The following is a 22,104-nucleotide window of genomic DNA, read 5'->3' as shown; positions in this document are numbered from 1 at the left end:
AATTATTTTTGCGTGACCGACATGACTGACGTGACCGACAGAATTTCTGTTTTCTTGACATAGAATACCTTCGCTTCGGTCGATTAGGGTGTATACAGTATTTCAAAAATCCAAAACCACAGTTAAGGCGGCCCCATAGTCAACCGTTTTCTGAGACGGAGAAAAAGTTTCTCGACGGGACGGTACTGACGGAGTTTCCGTGGTCACGGATTTCCCACGACACGGTCACTCCGACTTCCCGTCCCGTCGTTGTGTCCGAAAGTTGTGTTCCTCATAGTTGTCCGTGCTTCGGCTATATTCGTTTGACAGGAAGTAGGCAACCGCCCGTTGCAACGGTTGGAAGTCACCGCCCAGGGCGGTTGAAGGCTGCATTATGGCAAGCCGGCATTAGGCTTATGGCAAGCCGAGTATTATCGTACGTATTATTTGGTAACAAGTAATTATGCACTTTATACTGTATAATTTGTCAAATCTGAGAAACTAAATTTTTCATAAACTTTCAGTTTGGCAATCTACCCACTCACGGTAATTTTTTGGCACAAGATACCTCATTAGTAGCTTTCCATATTTATTATTATCCCAAAATGCCTTGCAGTGTTTCACACAGCTGCTCTGAATTCCGAGTTATTCGGTATTAATTTTTTTATACTGCTAATGTTTGACGAGGCATTTTGCTACAATTTAATAAGCCGATGTTAAACTTACGTAAACTTTCCAAACGGCTCACAGATGGAAAACCATGTATAATATGTACTACAAAGTACAAACTTACAATATATGGAAAAATGTACTGTACGTACAGATGTAATTATTTTAGTAATTAAAATGTCTGTTTAACAAAAAGGGGGTTGTGTAAGAGTGCATTTATCATTTAAGTAATAATTAGTACATATCTATATGTATAGGTACATGATATATAAGTGCATTAATAATCGGGGCGTCCAGGTGGGCACACTGGGCAGTGGCCGCTTGGGCCAACGTATGATTGGGCGAAAAAAAACGGAGACTGTATTAGGGAGGAGCCATCCTCTCCTACACCGAAGTCGTCGAAACCACGAATTTCGACGTTTCGGTTTCAACACGATCATGCCCCCTCATAGTCATCCGTAAAAATGGGACGGAGAGTCGGGGAATGGTGTCCTCATAGTTATTCGAAATTTGGACACCTTTTAGTCGAAACTGCCGTTTTCGGTGAACTATGAGGCAGCCTTTACACACAACTCCGGGAAACAAAAGAACGACGTAATGTTTCTGTGCTTTCTGCAATATGTCGTGCCTGTGTTCTGCTATAACTTGTAAAGGCTGCATTTCGATTATGTATTGTCGAGTATTGTTATTTTGACATGGTAAGATAAGCCAATTTAATTTTTGTGTCACTTTTCAGGGTCTGCAGTTATTTTATTATCTTTTCGTTTTTTAAATTCAATGGAGCGAAATATTTCTTTAGTCCAGTACAGTACAAAGAATTTTGTCGGCAAAAAAGCTTTTGATAATCATGAACGTCATCCGCTGCAAATCTAATGTTTAGCAGATCGCGAAATCTCACCCATACAACAAAACTGAACCCAGAAAACAGCAAACTTAATAGGAATAAAAATTATAACAGGCAACAAGGGGAAACAATAGCACAACGCTAATAATTAACATCAAAGGTCATGCGTCCAGTTACGCACAATGACCACTGTCAAATTCCGTATGCATACTCTTCCTATTGAGCACCACCTGCGTGCTGCCGCCCTCATCGCGATCCCGGTCCTGGTGTGGGAAAGTCTCGTACCCGGCCACCGAAGAGCATCCGGGTGTTCCCGCCTCACTACGCCCATCACTGCTGCCGCTGCTGAGCGGGACCTCCAGTCGCTGCTGACGTTCCGGATACGCCTGTACCCGGCTACTCTTCCCGGAAGTGATCGTAGAGGCCGGGTTGGGATGGTGGTTAACGGGGGCGGAAATGTCCAGGCTTGCTTTGAAACGGGATGTGCGTTGGGTGCGGTAGCGTTGGCAGATGAAGGCTAGTGCCACGGCTGAAACGACCTGGATGAGGAGCACGACGGAGGCGCCCACGGCGATGGCTAGTTTGTGGATGCAGACGATGCCGGTACTGTCCATGACCAGTTTGCCACTATTGCCGGCTGCTATAAGCACACGAAGAAAACTGATTACAGAACAAATTAAATATACTGTAGATTGTTATCCAGCAGCAAAAAAAACAGAAACACCTCACAAAATTAATGAAAAATAAGCCGATTTAGATTTAATGAAAAATAAGACGCACTTAATATCAATAAGCTACGATATTGTTATTGATATCTTACTTGTAAGGCTGGCGTATAACGCACCACTTCCGGGACACTCCCCGCCCGGACAATTTTTGTTAGTTTTGGTGGCGAAATCATTGACATTGATCCGTTGACGGACCATTACATCTTTGTCTTTTCCCGGCCCTTTAGTGACATTCGGGAATTCGTTGTCGTGAGTGTTGTTAGCAACGGTGCGGACCCATTCGGTGTCGCTAGTGTCGACGTCTGTCGTGAGGTCACGACGGCGCCGACGTCGGCCGTAGCTGTTATAGACAATCTGCGTGGCTTCGTCGATGCACTGTGCGGGTTCACACTGACGTTGGCAGGGTTTGACCATGGCCATGAATTCCACTTCATCGTTGGAGGGAAATTTGAAGGCTTCGATAGGAATACGCACGGTCTTCCCGTCGTTGATGGACTCCACCGGGCCCAAGACAATATCATCAGAAGGACATCTACAATACCGTAAATACAATTACGTGCGTATGAAAATCAAACTAAAATAATCAGACATTTTCTCTTTTACTGTTGATGGAATAATTCATTGCGAAGCGATTTGGTAGAGCTGTCTCAGATTTTAGCTTTCGAAGTTACAAAGTATCATTAATGCAATTTGAAAATGCGAACAACATTTTGATTCCATACTCGCAGATAAAATTTTATTCTTACCCGTTGGAATCAATCATCTTAATCTTGGATCGTCCCGCTGCCGTAGTCGCTCCGTCTACGGCAATGACGTCTTTCACGAAGATGTTGTAAATATCCGCAGCTACACAGACGATAAACCGTAAACGCATGATCATAAAATCAACGAGATGGCCAATTAGATCAATTGGCCGAAATGATACACAGTATAAACGCGCTTTTTTGCGCACACGTACAGCCGGCTGCCGCTAAGTCGAACTGCAGAAAGATCTTGTCGCCAACCGTGGCCGACACGACTGGATTGCCGTTAAGGTCACGAATGCTCATCTGCACGATGGGTGAGGGCACTTTGTAGTTGACGTTCTCGGTTATGCTTGGTGCACTGATTTATACAACAAAACAACCATGTAATTACGCACTTTTTATAAGTACAGATGCTTTGGTAAAAGTAAATCATACTGAAAATATTTATGCTTCAACAGTTTACTATATTCTTATCATAAAAAAATTATTATTAAACACCTTTATCTGCGAAAAATAGTACAGCTACAGTACAGTAGATGCATGTTAGGTGTTACTGATGTCAGTCAAGCTACTATACGCACTTACAAAGAAGCAATCGAGCATGTCTGGTACAGCGTGATGTTTTAAACATAAAATTATGTACATGCATAAATAAGATTTGCAATTGCTCTAAAATTTATACCTGATGCGCACTTGTACTGCTTACCCATTTGTACTAAGAGTGCCGGTGACGTTCCGACTGGAAAGGTCGTACTCGCACGATACACTGAGTCCGACATCTTTGGAGGTGACGATCTTGTCGTTATTTTGAATCATGATATAGTTGGAATATTTTCCGTGTCCATTGTTGGCCGTATTACACTGCGTGCCGTCCAGCGGCATGCTCAATTCAAATTCAGTAGAATTGATCACATCGTTCAGACAGGCTTTGGGCTGCTGCTTGGCATACACGAGTCCGTCGAATACCCGATTGGTGTCGATGCGAGCCGTCATGCGCTTGGCCTCGCAAATTAACTCCACTGCAGAAAAAAAATCAGTTTGTGAAATTTGTCTGCATTTAACAAATCCTTTTTATTAAGTATGTACATCTAATAATATAATACCAAGTGCTTCATATTTTAAAGTTTGCGGACATTAGATCTAAGAAAAAACACTGCAGTAACTAGGTTTTGAAAAGAACATTCTAAGAAATGTTACTGCAAAGCTTGCATAAAAAATATTTGTTTTCAATTTTTGAAATACAATTTGGTATTGCAAGACTTATTTTATCAAGTATTACTGCAAAATAAATTTGTTTTACTTGTTAAAAATAACTGGTTTGGCATATTTTATAATTATTACGTTAGCGGCAGCTAGACTTCAACACGTGGACAAACGTCATTAATCGCACAATGCCGGCCCTGACAGTTACACCAACGGACCACATATGCGCAGCTGTGCTTACGCACCCAGAGGTCAAACAGCCGTTACACGCGTAATTTCCAAGCCGGCTGCACGTAGCTACACGATAATAACACCTTTTGCGCCGGTGTAGTGTTTTTTCTACTGCATGAAACCTGTAGTTAACGTACCCGCAAAGCACGCCCTCAGCTCGTAGGACACGAAGTCGGCACTGAAGACGTAGGGCTCGTTGATGTGGGAGACGGTGGCAGCGGTGTGATGGCTGAGACTACACTCGTCATCCGACAGCTGGCCGTAGTGGTAGTAGTTGCAGGAGAAATTGGCCGACAGGCACAAAGCTTTGCATTCCTCCAGATTGGCCACTTTACTGCGCACCATGTCGGCGGCTTTTAGGACCCGCCCGCGCACGCGGTTGTACTCGCAGTACATCCGGGGATCTAGTGAACGGTGAACTAAGAAGTTTTATCACTTGCTCTGTACTCGTACCTTAATACCATTTTGTATTTTTTTATTTTGTGAAATGTTTCGAAAGCTAACTGTAGTACATACTACGTTATAAACAGCGCGGCAGTATCATTTTTCAGAGGCAGAAACAAATAGTTAAATAAACTGGATAAAGTTATAATATTGATAACAGCTGCTGAATAACTTTTAAAAAGTTTTCTAATTCGAGAAATATGAGCGATTACAAATACACCGAAATTTCTTTTTCAGAATTTCATACTTCGACTGTTTGGCATAACAAATCTGACGCATGGGCACAATCTTATTGTATTGTTCTGTTTAAATTTGAACTTCCGTCAGTGATCACATGCGTCTCAAAAACAATGGAGTGGAACAACGAGATCAAGCGTCCTTTCATCACATTATTTTACCACTCCCAACTTCATCAAAAATACTCTCATATACCATATATATTTAGTAAATGTCATTCTTACCATAAGCACAGTTGTTTTCGAAATAATCGACGCGGAGTGTGGGGTCGGTGACCTTTTGCAATTTGACTTGTAGCGACGACTGGCTGACATTACTGAGCGCACATGTCATGTTGTTGTAGCGCATTTCCGCCGAAAAGCACTGGAAGCTGTCTTCCTTCAGACAGGCATTCAAACAGTCTTCTTTGCGTTGCACAGGAATCACTTTGACATCGTAACCCGGCAGGTAATATCCAATTACGCCCTGGAAACTCCAATCTTTCGCACAAGAATCACTCGGTGCTTCTGAAAAGCGACATAAATGAATTTAGGCGCTTAAACAAAGGGAGATAACATTCATTCACGCAATTTATTCAACTATTTCGCTCCACGAAAGCAAATACAGTCAGCTGACTGTATCTGAACATATATACATAATCTATAAAATAAAATAAGTAGAATCAGTTAAAGCGTATAGTACAATCTCCAAATAAACCAAAACGGCTATTTATTTTCTTCTTTGTTAAACGCGACGACATACGAAGACAGAGTTTTTCCAGATAATTAGGGAACACCGGGAAGTCATCGGTGCGGAGGCTTTCGGGATTGACTGCCGCAGTGGCCTGTGAAGTTGTGCATAATCCGGTTTCGAAATTGGCCGACGCACAGCTGGGATTGTTCCGACAGGAGGCGATGCACTCGTTTAGATCAAATGTCTGGAAACTGTTAATCTTCCCCTTATCGCTGGTGAAAATGGCGCCGGTTATCAATTCAAATGTCGTTATTTGTCCATCCGAACATGCCGTCGCTCTTGCTGTAGCAAAGAGCAAACGATGAAGTGGATAAATATTTAGCCAACGAATTTGCTGCACATATTACCAATAAAAGCTGCTAAATGAAAGCTACGTATAATAAAAATTTCCGGCGTGATTTGGAAGAATTCTGGTACTAATTTACGGTATAAGAGTTGCTCCGCTACGAGTATGCTAATTCAGGCTAATTTTCTTTGTAATTGCAAAGTGTGTTTACATAATATTAAGACATCAAACGCAGTTGATAAATTTGGTTGTTTTGTTGTTCATTTTAGCAAAGAGTTTTTACAAAATCTGCTTCCTTTAGTTTATATTAAGACAGATCCTTCCGGAATTTTATGCAGGCTGATAATTTGTGTACACTCAGGTAACATCGCAAGTTGCAGAGACTAAGATTTTTCTGGCAGGCAGAACAAGGTCTTAAGAAGTGACTTACCGAGGCTCCAGGGAGCAAAATGTAGGATAGGAAAGAGCCACAATAATACTGCTACAAGCTTGCGCCGGCCAGTCATGTCCGCCATAATTACTCTCCAATAAATTTGTATTTCTTTGGTAAAAGTCAATGCGAGAACGATATACTTCCGGGAAAACAATCCAGTTCAAAGATGATTTGCCGGTAAGTAGAATATTTTGGTGCGGCGTTAATAAAGGAATCAATCACAGATCAGATCCATTCTCTTTCCACATTGCAGTTGTAAGGCAATCTGTTCAGTATTGCCGGAAAAAATGTATGTACATCTAAAAAGTGAAATTTTCGATTGCATCAACAAGAATCAAGTGAGAATCTGCGCGGACATTGACATGGAAGATAGCGACAGAATGATGCAGCGATGTGGCGCTCAGTGAAAGTGCAATAATTCTTCACCTCGTGCACGTTGCATACACACAAAAGAGTACGTAAACGGCTTCCAACATCGTTGTCAATCAAAAAATATCCGGTATTAGCGGTAATTGGTCATCGCAACAAAAAACGATTTCACAATAGTTTTTGCTCTTTACAAACCGTTAAACGCTTCGGAAAATTGACTTCTTGAAACGAAAAATGGAAATATGATTTACCAAAATCAAACAGCACCGAAACGCGAGATCATGAAGATCATTTGCCTATAATTAATGAAACAGTTCGAAACGACAGATAGAAAAAATCTAAAGATAAAAATGAAAAAAATTATAATGGAGTAAAACAGAGTAATAGCTATATTAGAGTAATGGTTCGTGCCCTTGCGTTTCACCAAAAATTGAAGCTAAACAACAGACTCCAACTATTTCATAAATTAGGACTAGTACCCTAGACTTCGAGCACGACACGAGTTATGATAACCATTTCAAAGGAATAATTATAAGTAACCAATTCACATTAAACGAGCGCATGTCCAAAAGACGCGTAATAATTATTGCAGTACTTCTACAGAAGAAATGTGTTCATACAATGGTTTGAAACACATCCTTACTAAGCTCAAATTAACAATATTTTTAATCACAATTTCAGTATTATTAACATCGTCAATCACAGATCAGATCCACAGACTGTAAGGCAATCTGTTCAGTATTGCCGGAAAAATGTATGTACATCTAAAAGTGAAATTTTCGATTGCATCAACAAGAATCAAGTGAGAATCTGCGCGGACATTGACATGGAAGATAGCGACAGAATGATGCAGCGATGTGGCGCTCAGTGAAAGTGCAATAATTCTTCACCTCGTGCACGTTGCATACACACAAAAGAGTACGTAAACGGCTTCCAACATCGTTGTCAATCAAAAAATATCCGGTATTAGCGGTAATTGGTCATCGCAACAAAAAACGATTTCACAATAGTTTTTGCTCTTTACAAACCGTTAAATGTTTCGGAAAATTGACTTCTTGAAACGAAAAATGGAAATATGATTTACCAAAATCAAACAGCACCGAAACGCGAGATCATGAAGATCATTTGCCTATAATTAATGAAACAGTTCGAAACGACAGATAGAAAAAATCTAAAGATAAAATGAACAAAATTATAATGGAGTAAAACAGAGTAATAGCTATATTAGAGTAATGGTTCGTGCCCTTGCGTTTCACCAAAAATTGAAGCTAAACAACAGACTCCAACTATTTCATAAATTAGGACTACCCTAGACTTCGAGCACGACACGAGTTATGATAACCATTTCAAAGGAATAATTATAAGTAACCAATTCACATTAAACGAGCGCATGTCCAAAAGACGCGTAATAATTATTGCAGTACTTCTACAGAAGAAATGTGTTCATACAATGGTTTGAAACACATCCTTACTAAGCTCAAATTAACAATATTTTTAATCACAATTTCAGTATTATTAACATCGTCTTAACACTTATTCATTGAGCGCAGATACAAATCATGACAGCAACAGTCAATCATTCATAGTTCATTTTGTGTTATATTGTTTGCCCTTTTGTGTACATTTATATTTAAATTTAAATCATGAAAAACTATCACGTTTTTACGGAACTACGTAGTAAAAGACTACAACTATAGATACCTTATTGTTCGTGTAAACAGAAAAGAAGCACACTGTACAAGTCTTTAGTAAAAAAATAATTCCAGTAGCGCTAACCACTTACGTCTTGTGCGACTTATGTTGCGTCTGCCATTTTCGAAGAGGCTTGTATAATTTACGATTTGTGATTGTTTGCAAAATAACTAAAAAATAAAAATGCACAAAAATACCGATAAAAAGCAGCAAATTGTAACATGTAATGTAGATTTATGGTACGGGTCAGCTGCAGTGGATGTGAAAACGGCCACACGTGCCGGTAAAGTGTTTCGGATGATAACTGATTAGCGCAAACACTGGTCGTCAAAGAAATCAAGCGTCTACCAGTACATCATCTGAAATGATCGCTCAACTGGACACAAGTTACGCTGTGTAACGTTTAGAATGCTACCGAATGCGAAGGTGACAAGTTGGACAAACGTAACACTGCTTCGCTGATAATTGGCTAATGATACCCGGCGCTTGGCTATTAATCCGTTCATGCGTGCTCAGTACACAGTGAAAAAACGCACATCGTCCGCCTTTTGTACTGCACTGCTGTTTTGGTCATTTCCGGTTCACTGTAGAGTTGGTTGCAAGCTACGAATAGCTTGGATTTCACAAAACATTTTCCGCTGGTAAGTCCGCTGACAGTTTTGTTGGTGGAATACTGCAGTAATAATAATTAAACATCCAGCCAACCATTCACTTATATTTTCTGCTCTATCAACATAAATTCGGTACGATTATGGGTGCATAAGTGAAGTGCATAAGGTTTTTTGTATTCGAATGTTTCCTGACTACTCTAGGTTTAAGATATACGTAGAATGTAATATATCCCTGCAATATGCAATATACTAGCGCAATGCACACCAACAGAATTTTGAATTTTAGTTGGCCATAAATCAATAGGAATGCGATTTTTCTAGGCAAGTGCAATGTCTATCATCAAATGAAAACACTTGATTACCGGTATGTATTATTACAGCTGAATTTACAAATTTAATTAACATTAACAATACCGCAAATTTCTGGCGAGTGAACAAGATCTTGCTGTACGTATGTTTTGGTCTTAACACACGTGTTCCAATGTTACCGGTGACAATGACCTAGATCCAACCCATGAATCGTTAATGTTGATGCGCAGTTTGACGATCGTTTAAATTTTATGTGAGAAAATTTAATGTTCGGACATTGACGTATTTTGTTATTGCTCATAAGGCATTGATTTCGCCCTAAGGAAATTATGCTCACAGACAAAATACTTTCACTGGTGTCTGATGGGCAATGTTAAGGTTTTGACGGTTACACTGACCCTTCTCATGATGGCGAATTATTCACATGGTCAGTTTCATGCAATACTTTCAGTGGCGATTAATTTTTTTGTGAAGCTGGTTTCTTGTTTGAAATACACAAAGTCAAAAATATCGACATCTGCTCATTTCACTTATCGTAAGACTCGAGCTACTAGACAGCAACCAGAAGTGTTGTAACCATTAGTACTGTCTTCGTTATACAGCAGGAGATCATGCAGCGACAATCTACAGATACAAGTTATGCAACTGCATTAATCAAGCGTTTTATGCAGATTATGTAAGTAAATGTCTGCAGAACATTGAAGCGTATGTAAGGTGTTATCCGAGGCTGTAGAGTCAGTTTACGCTAATTCACGTGTTATTTACAACTAGCATAGCAGAGCAGGCTGTAGAAAAATACTTACATTTAATTTTACTTATAGTAGATCGGTGTTCGATAAGTTAATGCTGCTTTTTTCTGCAATACAAATCTCGTTTCAAACTGGAACATGCAATGTAAGTAATTTATAGAACTGAAACTTAAATAGCGATTATACAAACTAGAGCAAATAAAATGACTGCTATAGTTCCCTAGAATTACCAACAGTCATTGTGCACAGGGTAACTCAGCCAAGTTGAGACAGTATCGAAGATAATTCTCAACAAATTTCCTGTTCATATAAAGTTGCTATTCGTCCACCACTACTGTATCTACTGAGTACTCTGTACATAATTATATTCTAAAGTCTGCTCACTCGTGACATCTGTTAGAAAGTCTGGTCGAACGAGAAACGCTTTTTGAAAATAGATCTTCAAACTGGGCAACGTGTTTCTTCGTTTCCGGGAACTGGACCGGTCCGTCGCGTTTATAACTGGCTTTGGCGATGACCGGGGCTAAATCCACTTTCTGCGGAGTGCGCCATTCACGCTCCGTCATTCCTTCGGCCAGTGCATCGTTGCGGACAAAACAGTAGCGACAGTCGTTCTCACAACCGAGGGCGGCTGACAGACCATCCACGCACGGTGGGCGGAAGTAGGATTCATTCATTCACGGAATAGGCACAGCGGTACGCTGGGGCGTTTCATTCACACACAATTTTGGGCAAATTGTTGATGGAGCAGAAGCGCCACATGATGTTTTTGGATGAACCAACACGGACATTTTCCCCGATGTAAGTCTTAAAGACACCAAAAAAAGAGCAGGAAAGTTAAGTACCAGTATAACGAGCTATGATCGACAAAATAAAGCCAAGCAATAGCCTCACACAGTCACACTATAGTAAGTACCGGTACACGGTACCGGTTGGTACACGATATAGCACCGCTGCAGTAGCGATGGCATGCGGCTTCATCTTGACGTCGCAGTGATCGCACATTCTGAAACGCATTAAAAATTTCCACAACATAGACAAGACAGTCATCTGATTGTATAAAAATAAAGTCATCTGATTTTATAGTGATAAACATGCAGACCGTATAGATGCTCTGCTGTTTTGCGAGACCCTAAATTCATGTCTACGGAGTATCCTGAGCGAGCTTATCATAGCGGCATTGAAATATTGTGGATAGTGGATATTACTGCCTCGCGGTAAATTCTGTGTTTATACAGAAAGTAGGAACAATGTCGGCATCGACATCGGAGCTGCGGTTGATAGTTATCCAAATGCAAATATCCTATCATAAGGGAACCAACTTAACCCTTGCAGCGGACTTGATTAAGCAGGCTGTATCTTCGCCAGATGCAATGGTCGCTGATATTGTTAATGGACAGCGAACATCTCGCTCAGATTTGTTTTCGAATACCCTAATCGTTTTGCCTGTGGGTGCAAAGACTTCATATGCTTCTTTTGTTTCTTTGCATTATATTTGATTTGATTATACAGTACTCATTGTCAGCCGCTCTGCAGGCTGCAGCACAGGGTTCGTTGTGAGATATATATCCATGTTCTTTTACCACATCTACAACGTGATATGCCTCTTAAACGATAACAATATTTTGGCTGTAGTTTATCAATTATGGCAGTTTCAATCTGGAAGTACGTAGATACAGAAAAAGTCGAACGCAGTATTTCCGATCGAGCGGCGTTTCTTGCAGGAGTTTTTTAATTCTCCCTATGATTTCGGAAAAATTGCTGAAAATGCCGAACATATACCTGGGCCGACTACCGATGCCATTGGCAAAATCGCCGATCTATTTGGGATTTATGTGATTGCCGGTATCGCGGTATTGTAACTGTGTTGTGTGCTCGTGATGTCAGTTAATTTTGATACTTGATCGAATTAACATACCCCCAGTGACTGAAGTCTGTACCTTCAAATCTTTAACCGACAGTTTACGAAAATTTTTCCATACTCGTACCAATATTCAGTGGGGAAAAAGGCCTTACGATTAAAACCTGCGCAATAATGCAAATGTAATGTGCAATTAGATTTGATTCTACCATAAGTGTTGTACCGCCTAATTTTAGGATCAATTCCTGAAGTGGACGGGAAACTCATTTATAACACTTGCGTTGTGTTCGACCCCAATGGAAAAATTGTCGCCAAACATCGCAAGATGCACATGTTTGATGCAGATCTTCCTGGTGGGCGCTATTGTGAATCCGATGTGTTCGCATCCGGATCATCCTTTACGACCTTTCAAGCTGGTAACATTGATCATAAAAATTAATAATCCGTCCACTCATAATAAAAAGCAGTAAAGTCGTTATTTCTTTTCACCAATATTACCAATTTTAAATTCACAGTAATTCTGCTTGTATGCACCATTCAGAAATGAACGTACGAATGCTTTTTCCTGAAACACGTGTTTTTTTACGCCAGGAGAATGGAAAGTCGGGCTGGGTGTATGCCACGATGTACGCTTTCCGGAAATGGCCACTGCATATGCTTTGCAGGGTATAGTAAATATTAAATGAGTACTTGTATCAGTTAAAAATATTATGCTTTTGTAGTACGCAGTTGTACGCTTTTAACAAGAACGTTCACGTTGTAATGCCTGTACCATTGTTGGCTTGCATTCCTCCGCGCCTGTATAAGCAAGTGATTCATTTTATAATTTTTCCCTTTGAAAAATTGACCCGTTGTTCTTACAGGTTGTCACATGATCGTGTACCCCTCCGCTTTTGAAATGGTTACGGGAAAAGCACACTGGAAGCTGGCATTACAAGCCAGAGCCTTAGACAATCAGATTTACGTTGTCGGCGCCGCACCAGCGCGCCACGACGCGTCCGCTTATCCCGTGTGGGGCCACAGTGCGCTGATTGGTCCATGGTAGGGTCAAACGTACGGAAAGCGTATTCCCAAACGACATAACAATCATATACTGATTTTAAAATACCTCTGCCATCTCTAGTAGCCATGCATCTTTGTACGAGTAATAAGATTACAAAGCTGCAGCACTATTCCAGGGCCGATGTTATCGCGGAAGCCGATGAAAAGGAAAGCATATTACGACAAGTACTGGGTAGGCAAAGTACAGTAGATCCATCATCCATATACTATATGCGAAGATAATTATAACGATATTGTTAATCTAGCTGTATAAAATGATTATTAATAAGATTTTTTGCGGTTCATAGATTTAGACGCAGTTCGCAATGCCCGTCAACAAATCCCTTTGGCAAAGCAGCGACGAACAGACTGCTATCGAAATATTAACCAATAATTGATCCAGTTCCTGATTTTAAGCAATTTTATATGGTGCTTTTTGCACCTTGCGCTCCATTGTATTCGAGTTCTTTATTTTATGGCAACTCGCCACCGGCATTGGTCAGATATGTTTTGAATAAGATATTCCCGGTGCCGTTTTGCCGTTACTATAGCTGGTTATACAACTAAAAAACCTTCTGCATGTAGCAGACATAAAAATTAAGAACATTACAGAAATGCCCTTCTTCAAATTCCACAATACTCTAATCATTTATACGCAGTACAATATACTACAATGCAAGAGCAATTCGTTGGACGAGTATTAATGTAGTTCAATGATTACGGAGTAGTTCAGATAAGATGCTTCAGCAACTTCACTGGTCCACGTGAATCCTGTGCATTTCCCGAACCGTAGGAAGTAGATAATCAGCATTACTACACAGTGCATGCAAAATTTTATTAGCCGCGGGAATGTAATCAACAGTTCAACATAAGTCAATAAACTCATAGGAAATTTCTAGATATCGCATAGTTCGCATTCGAAGTGCAACTGTCAGTTCTGGCAAATAAAAACATCAACAAGAAGTATCAATTAAATGAGAAGCTATAGCCTGCAGTCATCTCCCACAATCAATCAATCAGGCACCGTATTCTAGAATGCGAACAGCATATGCATATAAAAAAGAAACTATACTCGTACTTCTACAAAGAAAAACAACCCAACACTTTATCCACCCCATTTGGACCTATCGGGCTCGGTGTCCTTCCCCTTAACGGGCAGCATCCGCTTCGTGGCTTCGAGCACCTGTTCGGGCGACTGACTGCCGTCTACGGTGCGCAGGAGGCCCTTCTCTTTGTAGAACTCGACCATCGGGCCGCGTTTGGTCCATGTACGACTTCCAGCGCTATCTCCAGTCCCAACGCCGTATCATCCCCGCGCTTCCTGCCCAAACAGCGCTCCGTGGCCAGCCGCATGGGCACCTCCAGGAACAGCACGCACGGGATCTCCGCCGCACTGGCCATCTTGGCGTTCCACGCCTGCAGATTGGCCATATTCACCGGGAACGCATCGATCAGGAACTCTTTCCTGCTGGAGCTCTGCATGGCCCGCTGCAGAAGATCCACGGTGATCTCGGCCGGAACAAACGCCCCAGGAACCCGGATGGCCTCCGCCACCGTCTTCCCGTGCGGGGACAGCGGATTGCCAGCTTCCTGGCGGATCAGTTCGCCGGCGGAGAGGTGCTGATAGTCGAGGTAGGCGGCCAGCTGCGAGCAGAGGGTGCTTTTGCCGGATCCCGGTGCGCCTAGGACGAAGATGACGTTGCACTTTTCCATGAGACTGCTCGGTGTGACAGTGCGGCCGCGGCAACCGAAGGGGAAGCTTTGGATGTCGTTCGTTGAGGACGAGAGATTCCGTGAGTTCGAGGGGATAACGACGCTGCGGGAAAGAGAAGAGGGTCGTTGGCTTGAAGCTTTGAGAATGTCACAGACAAGACGTATCCGCAAGCGTTTCATTCTTATGAATCGACCAGAAACGAGTACGACAGATGTAACGTTACTGCTCTCACAAGAGATACGAGCTGGTATTCAAAAGAAATCCACGAAATTTCCTGCCAAGCAGTAAGCGGCTACCGTAAAGGCAAAATTTTTCCGATAGCAATACTGTACAATAACGGCAAAATAACATTTGCAAGTGTGACCATCGTCCATCTCCAAAAATTTTGCTGTTAATGAAATCACAATATTTTCGAAATAATTTATACAGTACGCCATCAAGCAGCAACCGTGAAGAACATGCCAATGTTTTCGACTTTACTTATGGCGAGTTGAGGGTTGCCAAGTGTCGCGGCAACACAAACTCTGCATTTTGATGTGGGTCAACATTTTTCTTTTAGTGTTCGCCTTCCCAACGTGACGCTTCACATTAAATTAAGCGCATATGTTCGCCTGATCCTGATCACGCCGGACGAAATTTGGTACTGACCGTTCTGACGTCACTATCGTATGGTCGATATTTAAACGCTGCTATTGTTATTGGTTTATAATAAGGACTATAAAGTTCTAAAAACTAAAATTAGTGACCATTTTTGTGCATGCTGTACATGTTTCTTCCAACTTCACGGACGCGAACGAATAATAAGTAAAGATGCCGCAGAAAATTACAATTTACAAGCATAACGTTGAACCGTTATGTCTATACTTGTAATTTTTTGCGTCATCTTATTGATAGTTATTAACTTATTACTAATTAATAATTTTAACGTACTACTAGATTAAGTACAGTATAAGTACGAGTGACTACTTTTGTGACTTTGTCTAGCTAGTCGATGGTTGAAATACTTTTGTTTTGGTTGAAGTAATTTTGTTTTTGTAGAATAAGATATTATTTGAGAACTACCGTATTTTTTGTGATTCACATTTTTTTGATGATATGTTTGTTATAAGGTAGATATATTACAGACTACAGAGTACACTGTATCGTACGTTGCGTTAATTACCTTTCGTGCCATAGCGGCGGATGGGAAGCCGGTGTTGTTTGATCCGGCCATCTACATGAGTTTCATCAGTTTTATCATGGTCTGTACATATACAGTCACTGCAATGCTGTAAAACCAAGCGTAACCGAGTTTTTGATAGGGGGACGGGGACGGATAGGAACTGCAGCATACAGAGCGTGTGTACCAACTTCTTCCGATATACTCTCTCTATGTTGAAGCATCGGGTGAAATCAGAGCGCTCCCCGACCACCGAGCAGAAACTCAGTTACGCTTGCTTTCGGTAAATTTCGGTCTGCTGCAGGGACTGTATACAGACCATGGTTTTATGATCGGTAGAGCTCTTTTTGAGTTGGCATATAGTAATGTAACTGCTGATTACCAGTCGTTGTTCCAAACAACAAAGTACTACCAGTTAATTTTCGAAAAATGTGGTTGCGTTGAATTAAAATTTAAATGAATTAAAATTGAATTTCACATACTTTTTTCACCACTTATCTCTGTTTTTTGTGCTGATTGTGCATATTTACACCAATGATTTCCAATGTTTTCAGCATTACTTTTTAATCCAGCATACGCACGTCAATTTTACCAGCAAGTACAGATACCGCAGCTTATGGAGCAGGTGGACATGTTCGAGTCTGTTCTGGAAGCCGCATAATCTGCTCAGTATCAAAAATATGGTACAGTAATTCAAGGGAATCGATAAGATGGATAACTGGGATTCAAAAAGTTTTTGGTTAGATATCCTGCGCTTGGTTTGTCTTTCAATATACACATTTGCAGTTTCATATACAATACATATGAAGAGTTTAGGTATAACCTCACTGCATTTTTGTAATTCCGAGAATTTCTATAATTTTATGAATGTTTACGTGTTTATGGGACGGCAAATCAAGGACGACCAGTTCCAAGTCCCAGCCATATGCAGTATAGTCAAAACTTACGCGGCGCTACGGATAATACCTGCTAAAAAGAGAAACCATTGAGCGTATTACTCCTTTGTACCTGTACGTGATTTCATTGAGTTTATTCAATGAAAGTAATTAATTCGAAATAGTCTTTGTATTAATCATTCAGCGTGTAACTTCCTTAGAAGCGCTGCTAAAACCAAGCTATAATAATGGTTCAAATATTATATGACAATAATACAAGTAGTATGTACCACACTACATACCACTGAACTACTATAACGATTAAAACCAGAAACAGAAACAAACAAATTCAATCAGTAGCAAGTGCCAATGTTGTCATGCAGTTACAAGTACAGCCAAACATAAATCTGTAATGCGTGCAGGAGAAAACAGCAAAGCACAAGAAATTTAAACGAATATCAATAAAGAAGAAATCCCACTTCCTGGGAAAATTCGGGTAACACCTGAGCAAACAAAACAACAACAACTTTCTTCCATGCAGATGAGGTCTCCTCTCCACACTTTCATTCATCCTTCACAGTAGCAAACCCTGAAACGGCGGCTCATTAAGTAACTCTTGTACAGTGTAGTACAACCAATGCAGTGTGAGAAGAAACAAAAAATATTACATTCCTACTTACCGGGAACATTCATATTGCGCAGGAGACGTTTCGCTCTTTTCAGGCTGACACCGGCCTGGGCGAATACAGCAAACGCCTGATTGACGGCTTCCTGTTGGCGGGGCGATAAGGGCGGCATATCGAAATCATCGGATTCTCTGCCGACCTTATCCACTTCCGATGGGCCTTCCGCGTTGGCTTCTGCCTCGTCTGCTCTCTGAGCCTCAATGGTCGCCGCATGGGGATTCCAGGGAAACAGCCCACAGCGAGCGAAACCCGCCTTGATATTCTCTTCCTGCAAGGCCTCCGTATCGGCCGGCATCAAGGCGTTGACTATCTGGGCCCGCGACAACTGTCACAACAGAAAATTCGTTCAAGCAACTGTAAACAGTTGACCATAATTTTAGTAGAAAAAACTGGGAAATTTATGTTGGAAATACAATATATTGCCCATCACATCAAATCCACTTTTATAAGACCCAAAAGAGTGGCACATTCGGTGGGCGATGTTTTATAAGTACTGCAAGAGTAAGTGCGAACAAATTAGAAGCTGTGTGTGCCACAATAATAGAACTGCATCTGCCGGAGTGTGGCAAATAATGCTACTAAAACTAATCAAGTAAAAACTACTGAAAGTAATACGGTAAACTACATGTGACAGGTGAATAACAGGGAAAGGATCACTAAAGCATCAAGTCACGGAACGGATTAAGCATTGTCATTTGTCAAAGGTAAATGCAGCATATATATTCCGACGAAAAATACAGTGTACTAAGACTACCAACCGGATTACGAGGCGTTGAAGCGAGCTGCAATTCATCCAGATCCTCATACCACTTATCCTTCAACAGCGGCATAACCGTCAGTCCCAGCGGCAGTTTGAGCGTGGGCACCTTGGGAGGAATGCAGATCAAGTGAATATTATCATCGAAGGCTTGCTTGATAAACTCATAATTGTCCAGATGGCTGTATAGAGGATCCATGAAAAGGACCAGCTATAACAACAAGCACGGTATCAAAAGGAAGATCATTACGCTTTCCAGGGATCCTCACCGGTCGCGGCAGGGCGCTGCGCATGAGAATATTTTTTAGCCACTTGTGTGCGCTGGGATAGTCGAACTCCCCGTAACTATTCACCATCAACTGAACACGTTCTGTATCCGTGTCAGTCAGCATGGATTTCCACTCGCCGGCAATGCGGACGCCACGAAAGAGAATGGTGGCGGGAGTGTGTTCGCCGGCGGCTGAAACGGCGTACAAAACGCTGGTCGGCTCTTCTTTTGGGGCATCGTCTGCAAATGTAAAAAATGACGCACATTTATTGAGCATTCTTAATAATATTGTTTGTTGTAACATCAGACAAGTAACCAGGTTACATTCACCATAGGCTTTTGCCGGTTGTCAAATTAGGTTGACTTTTCCATGTTCGACTGTTGCAATAGAAGAGTACTTACTAAAAGCAAGTTACTGTTACCTGCTTTACTATACGAGTAGGGTACCTGTTCTATTGTCAAAAGAAGCTGTCAAAAGAAGTTGTCTGTTGTCAAAAGAAAATGTCTTTTACAAATTACAAGTCAAAAGTGTTTGCCACTACTGATTTTTGCTTCTGCTATTACACAGACATAAAAATACTATACCTGAAAAATCTGTACTTCTACTTGTGTATTGAAAATCAGTTAGCCACGTATCGGTATAAAATTATATTACGCTGAAGCATTCTAACGTTGAGTGTCGTGTCTGAATAGCACAGTAATTAAACGGCATCCTGTGCAGAAAAATTTTTACCCTCGTCTCCAGCCGTATGCTTCCGCTTCTTTGTCACTTTCTTCTGCGGTTCGGGCAGCATGACACTGGTAGTATCGAAATTCCAGATGGACTCTGGCTTATCACCCACGTTCAGTTCGCGGTATACCTCCTCCACAACCGAGAAGAATTCCTGCTGGGTAACTGGTTCGGGAAGTCTGCCCGCTTTCAGCTGCAGAATCGGCGCAATGCGCGGAGGAATTTCGTCTTCGTGGGAATCGAGGAATTGTGCTCGCCATGCCGATGTCAACGGTACACGCACCCCTACAGACAGTAGCAGACCCAGCGATAGAATCACAACGTTCAGACTGCAGCACAGCAGCAAATGAGGATTTTCAGCAAGGGAGCGTGGAAACGAAACAGCATGTCGCATCCGACTTCGTGCGCGTTCATTCTAATTAGAATTCTAATCCGATTCCGCGGTTATGATGCCAAGTATCAAAGGTACAAAAAATTTTCTTTGAAATTTAATACATTTTTTATAGGATTAATTTTCTTTGAAAATTAATGTACAGTAATCTACGAAGTTCTTCTTTAATTATGCAGTCATTCCATTAAATTATTTCCTTTCATAGTGCAGTGGCAAAATAAAACCATTTCCAAAGTGGAAAAAACAGATATTAGGAAAAGCACATTTCAAGCTGCTCGAAGAGAAGCACAAGGCCAGTCTATCCGGGTAGGAAATTTTGTAAAGGAGGGAGAAATTTCAGGAAACTCATGCAAGTAAGAAGAGCGTCACTGAAGGAAACCACAAAAGCGAGAAAACCAAGCACCAACAAATTCGTTCAAACCACGGAATATTTACAGTCACCGTCAGTCAACTCGCGCAACCTTTTTTTATGCCACACAACTGAAAACGCCTACTATCACAACCAATACGCACCAATATCCTTAGCGAAATGTGTCAAAAAGTGTGTGAAGGTCCGCAGTTTCCAGTTCCAGCAGATGGGTTTCAAATATTTGATAAAGCGCATCATACTGGCGTCTTCGTCCTCGGTGAGGGAAGTTGGTCGGTCGCGTTGCCGTTTCCCCGATCATTTTGCAGATCCTCTGCGGCGTCCGGGATCAACAGTCCGTGGGTGGCGGTACCGCGCATATTTCAACAGGATTCCTGATGGCGCACGCAACGTGGGGTGGGGATACCAAGAACCTTTGTCAAGATAAAACGTTAGTTGAAGAGTGGACGCGTTGGAGTCTTGGGACGGCCGGGTACACCCTATACTCTCTAGCAGAGTTTACAGCTCGTCACGTCAGGGAAAATTCAGAAACTCTGGTTGATGCTCGTGATCACAATTCAAAAATACGGGAAAATGTCGAGAAATTCAAGCTATGCAACACAGCTCAGCAGTAAGTATGGAACAGTAAATAATAACGTAAGTATTAGTAGTGCTTGTCGTTATAAAAATTAAAAACTGTATGTACGAGTATGATGTATCTATGTATATAATTTACAGTGTAATCAAAATTAACGTACAGCACAAACAAAAAGTACTTACTGCTCAAATAGTAAAATGGCAAGCACTTGAAAATTGAAAGGTGAATAGTGAATACCTGACAATTCGTAATATTCGCGAAATAATTATTTTTAATAGTATCGTACTCGTACTGACTACAAAGGTAAGAATAAAAACCGTTAACGCTTTTCGGTTCCAGTAAAGGCTACCTGAGGACCTTCTATACTGCTTCAATCCCAGTCAGGCAGTCACCTACCTCCCATGGCTCCGACATACTCCGACAGACGCCACTCACAAGTTCCTTTGAGAAGCGCCGAATGAAATATGGCCGCAGTACGTAGGGTAGTGCTGGCGCCACTCCGAACTTCCACACAAAACTCACGGACGAGAGCTACCTTTATGTTACTTACTGTTGCTTTTATCCCTATTTGGGTTTTGAGTTTTCCAAGTTTAAGTACCGTGACACCCTCGCTCACCGGCGCTCACGGCACCCTGAGTCCCTGACAGTACGTAAGTACTTTCGTCTTTGATTGCTTCGTTAATCAGGAAATGTTAGGTGTTTGTTCCTTTTCGAAATATTCCTTACCGAGGGTAAGCTTTTTTATTCATGTATTAATTTCTTATTTCTGTGCTGAACTGAACGCGCGCTAGAGCTTGACGTAACCAGAAAAGAAGTTCTTGTCTTTACGGGTTTGCGCACTTCCTGGATGTGCGTGCGTTTGACGTGACCGAAATTTGACAAGCTCAATAAAATTAAATTAAATAGAAACGGAATTAAATTTAATGTTTCAAAATGTTCAGACTCTGAACGCTTTTGCAAACCTGCGCAAACCTAAGTTCCAGTGTGTAGCGTAACTGAGAACTCGCGCCGCAAAGATCGTCCGTTGACCGGAAATTGTCAAATTGCGTCCCTTTACAGCACAAGGAAACTCTTCTGGCTGCAAACGCGTTGCAAGCGGGAAAGGCTTTTGAGGCTGTCAATGATGCGTTGTACTGTGCGATTTTGCACCAACGTTCGTAATAAGTAACAACCCACTCGTATCTCCAGGCCCGTCTTTAAGGGGCGCACTCCGGAGGGAGAAAACGGGAAAAAGGTGTGCCGGGAGCTGTCGCTGGCGCAAGAAAATGCGACTGGCGCAACGAAAATTACAAGAGAAAAGCGTAGAAAAGTGGCTTTTTGGAGCCACTTTTCTACGATTTTCCTGAAATTTTCGGCCATTTCCCTACTGGCGCAGCTGGCGCGAGGTTTTGCGCACCCCCCTTCCAAAAAGCTAAA

At 41.5% G+C, this 22,104-nt stretch overlaps 4 protein-coding genes across 7 annotated transcripts; 1 reads left to right on the top strand and 3 right to left on the bottom strand.

Annotated features, from left to right (window-relative positions):
• Positions 1 to 1,393: 1,393 nt before the first annotated feature.
• On the bottom strand, positions 1,394 to 11,607 carry LOC129593722 (uncharacterized). 4 transcript variants are annotated; one of them, XM_055490172.1, is made up of 10 exons: positions 10,647 to 11,607; positions 6,530 to 6,831; positions 5,823 to 6,095; positions 5,306 to 5,587; positions 4,538 to 4,804; positions 3,673 to 3,985; positions 3,179 to 3,324; positions 2,967 to 3,066; positions 2,313 to 2,752; positions 1,394 to 2,132 (listed from the first exon to the last, which is right to left on the bottom strand). In XM_055490172.1, exons 2-10 carry the CDS (start codon positions 6,612 to 6,614, stop codon positions 1,666 to 1,668), a joined length of 2,373 nt encoding a protein of 790 aa, XP_055346147.1. In that variant the 5' UTR covers positions 6,615 to 6,831; positions 10,647 to 11,607; the 3' UTR covers positions 1,394 to 1,665. The 4 variants fall into 4 exon arrangements, with proteins under 4 accessions (XP_055346147.1, XP_055346145.1, XP_055346148.1 ...); XM_055490170.1 differs by lacking the exon at positions 10,647 to 11,607 and adding an exon at positions 8,685 to 9,070; XM_055490173.1 differs by lacking the exon at positions 10,647 to 11,607 and adding an exon at positions 8,685 to 9,070 and having other exon boundaries at positions 1,394 to 2,129.
• LOC129593725 (omega-amidase NIT2-like) lies at positions 11,208 to 13,760 on the top strand. Its single transcript, XM_055490174.1, has 7 exons — positions 11,208 to 11,710; positions 11,987 to 12,107; positions 12,360 to 12,539; positions 12,715 to 12,789; positions 12,987 to 13,164; positions 13,302 to 13,357; positions 13,473 to 13,760. The coding sequence occupies exons 1-7, from the start codon at positions 11,513 to 11,515 to the stop codon at positions 13,556 to 13,558; spliced, it is 894 nt and encodes a 297-aa protein (XP_055346149.1). The 5' UTR covers positions 11,208 to 11,512; the 3' UTR covers positions 13,559 to 13,760.
• Positions 13,761 to 13,991: 231 nt separating this feature from the next.
• Positions 13,992 to 15,328, bottom strand: LOC129593740 (UMP-CMP kinase 2-like). The gene has a single exon (XM_055490192.1). It carries the CDS (start codon positions 15,055 to 15,057, stop codon positions 14,371 to 14,373), a length of 687 nt encoding a protein of 228 aa, XP_055346167.1. The 5' UTR covers positions 15,058 to 15,328; the 3' UTR covers positions 13,992 to 14,370.
• A 1,776-nt stretch (positions 15,329 to 17,104) lies between these two features.
• LOC129593737 (uncharacterized) lies at positions 17,105 to 20,974 on the bottom strand. Its single transcript, XM_055490189.1, has 7 exons — positions 20,871 to 20,974; positions 20,258 to 20,524; positions 19,357 to 19,638; positions 18,625 to 18,863; positions 18,357 to 18,566; positions 17,593 to 17,923; positions 17,105 to 17,501 (listed from the first exon to the last, which is right to left on the bottom strand). Exons 2-7 carry the CDS (start codon positions 20,349 to 20,351, stop codon positions 17,476 to 17,478), a joined length of 1,182 nt encoding a protein of 393 aa, XP_055346164.1. The 5' UTR covers positions 20,352 to 20,524; positions 20,871 to 20,974; the 3' UTR covers positions 17,105 to 17,475.
• Between the last annotated feature and the right edge of the window lie 1,130 nt (positions 20,975 to 22,104).

This window comes from Paramacrobiotus metropolitanus, unplaced genomic scaffold (assembly GCF_019649055.1).
Source record: "Paramacrobiotus metropolitanus isolate TYO unplaced genomic scaffold, Prichtersi_v1.0 Parri_scaffold0000063, whole genome shotgun sequence".
NCBI lineage: Eukaryota > Metazoa > Tardigrada > Eutardigrada > Parachela > Macrobiotidae > Paramacrobiotus > Paramacrobiotus metropolitanus.
This window is presented reverse-complemented; position numbering and strand designations above follow the sequence as displayed.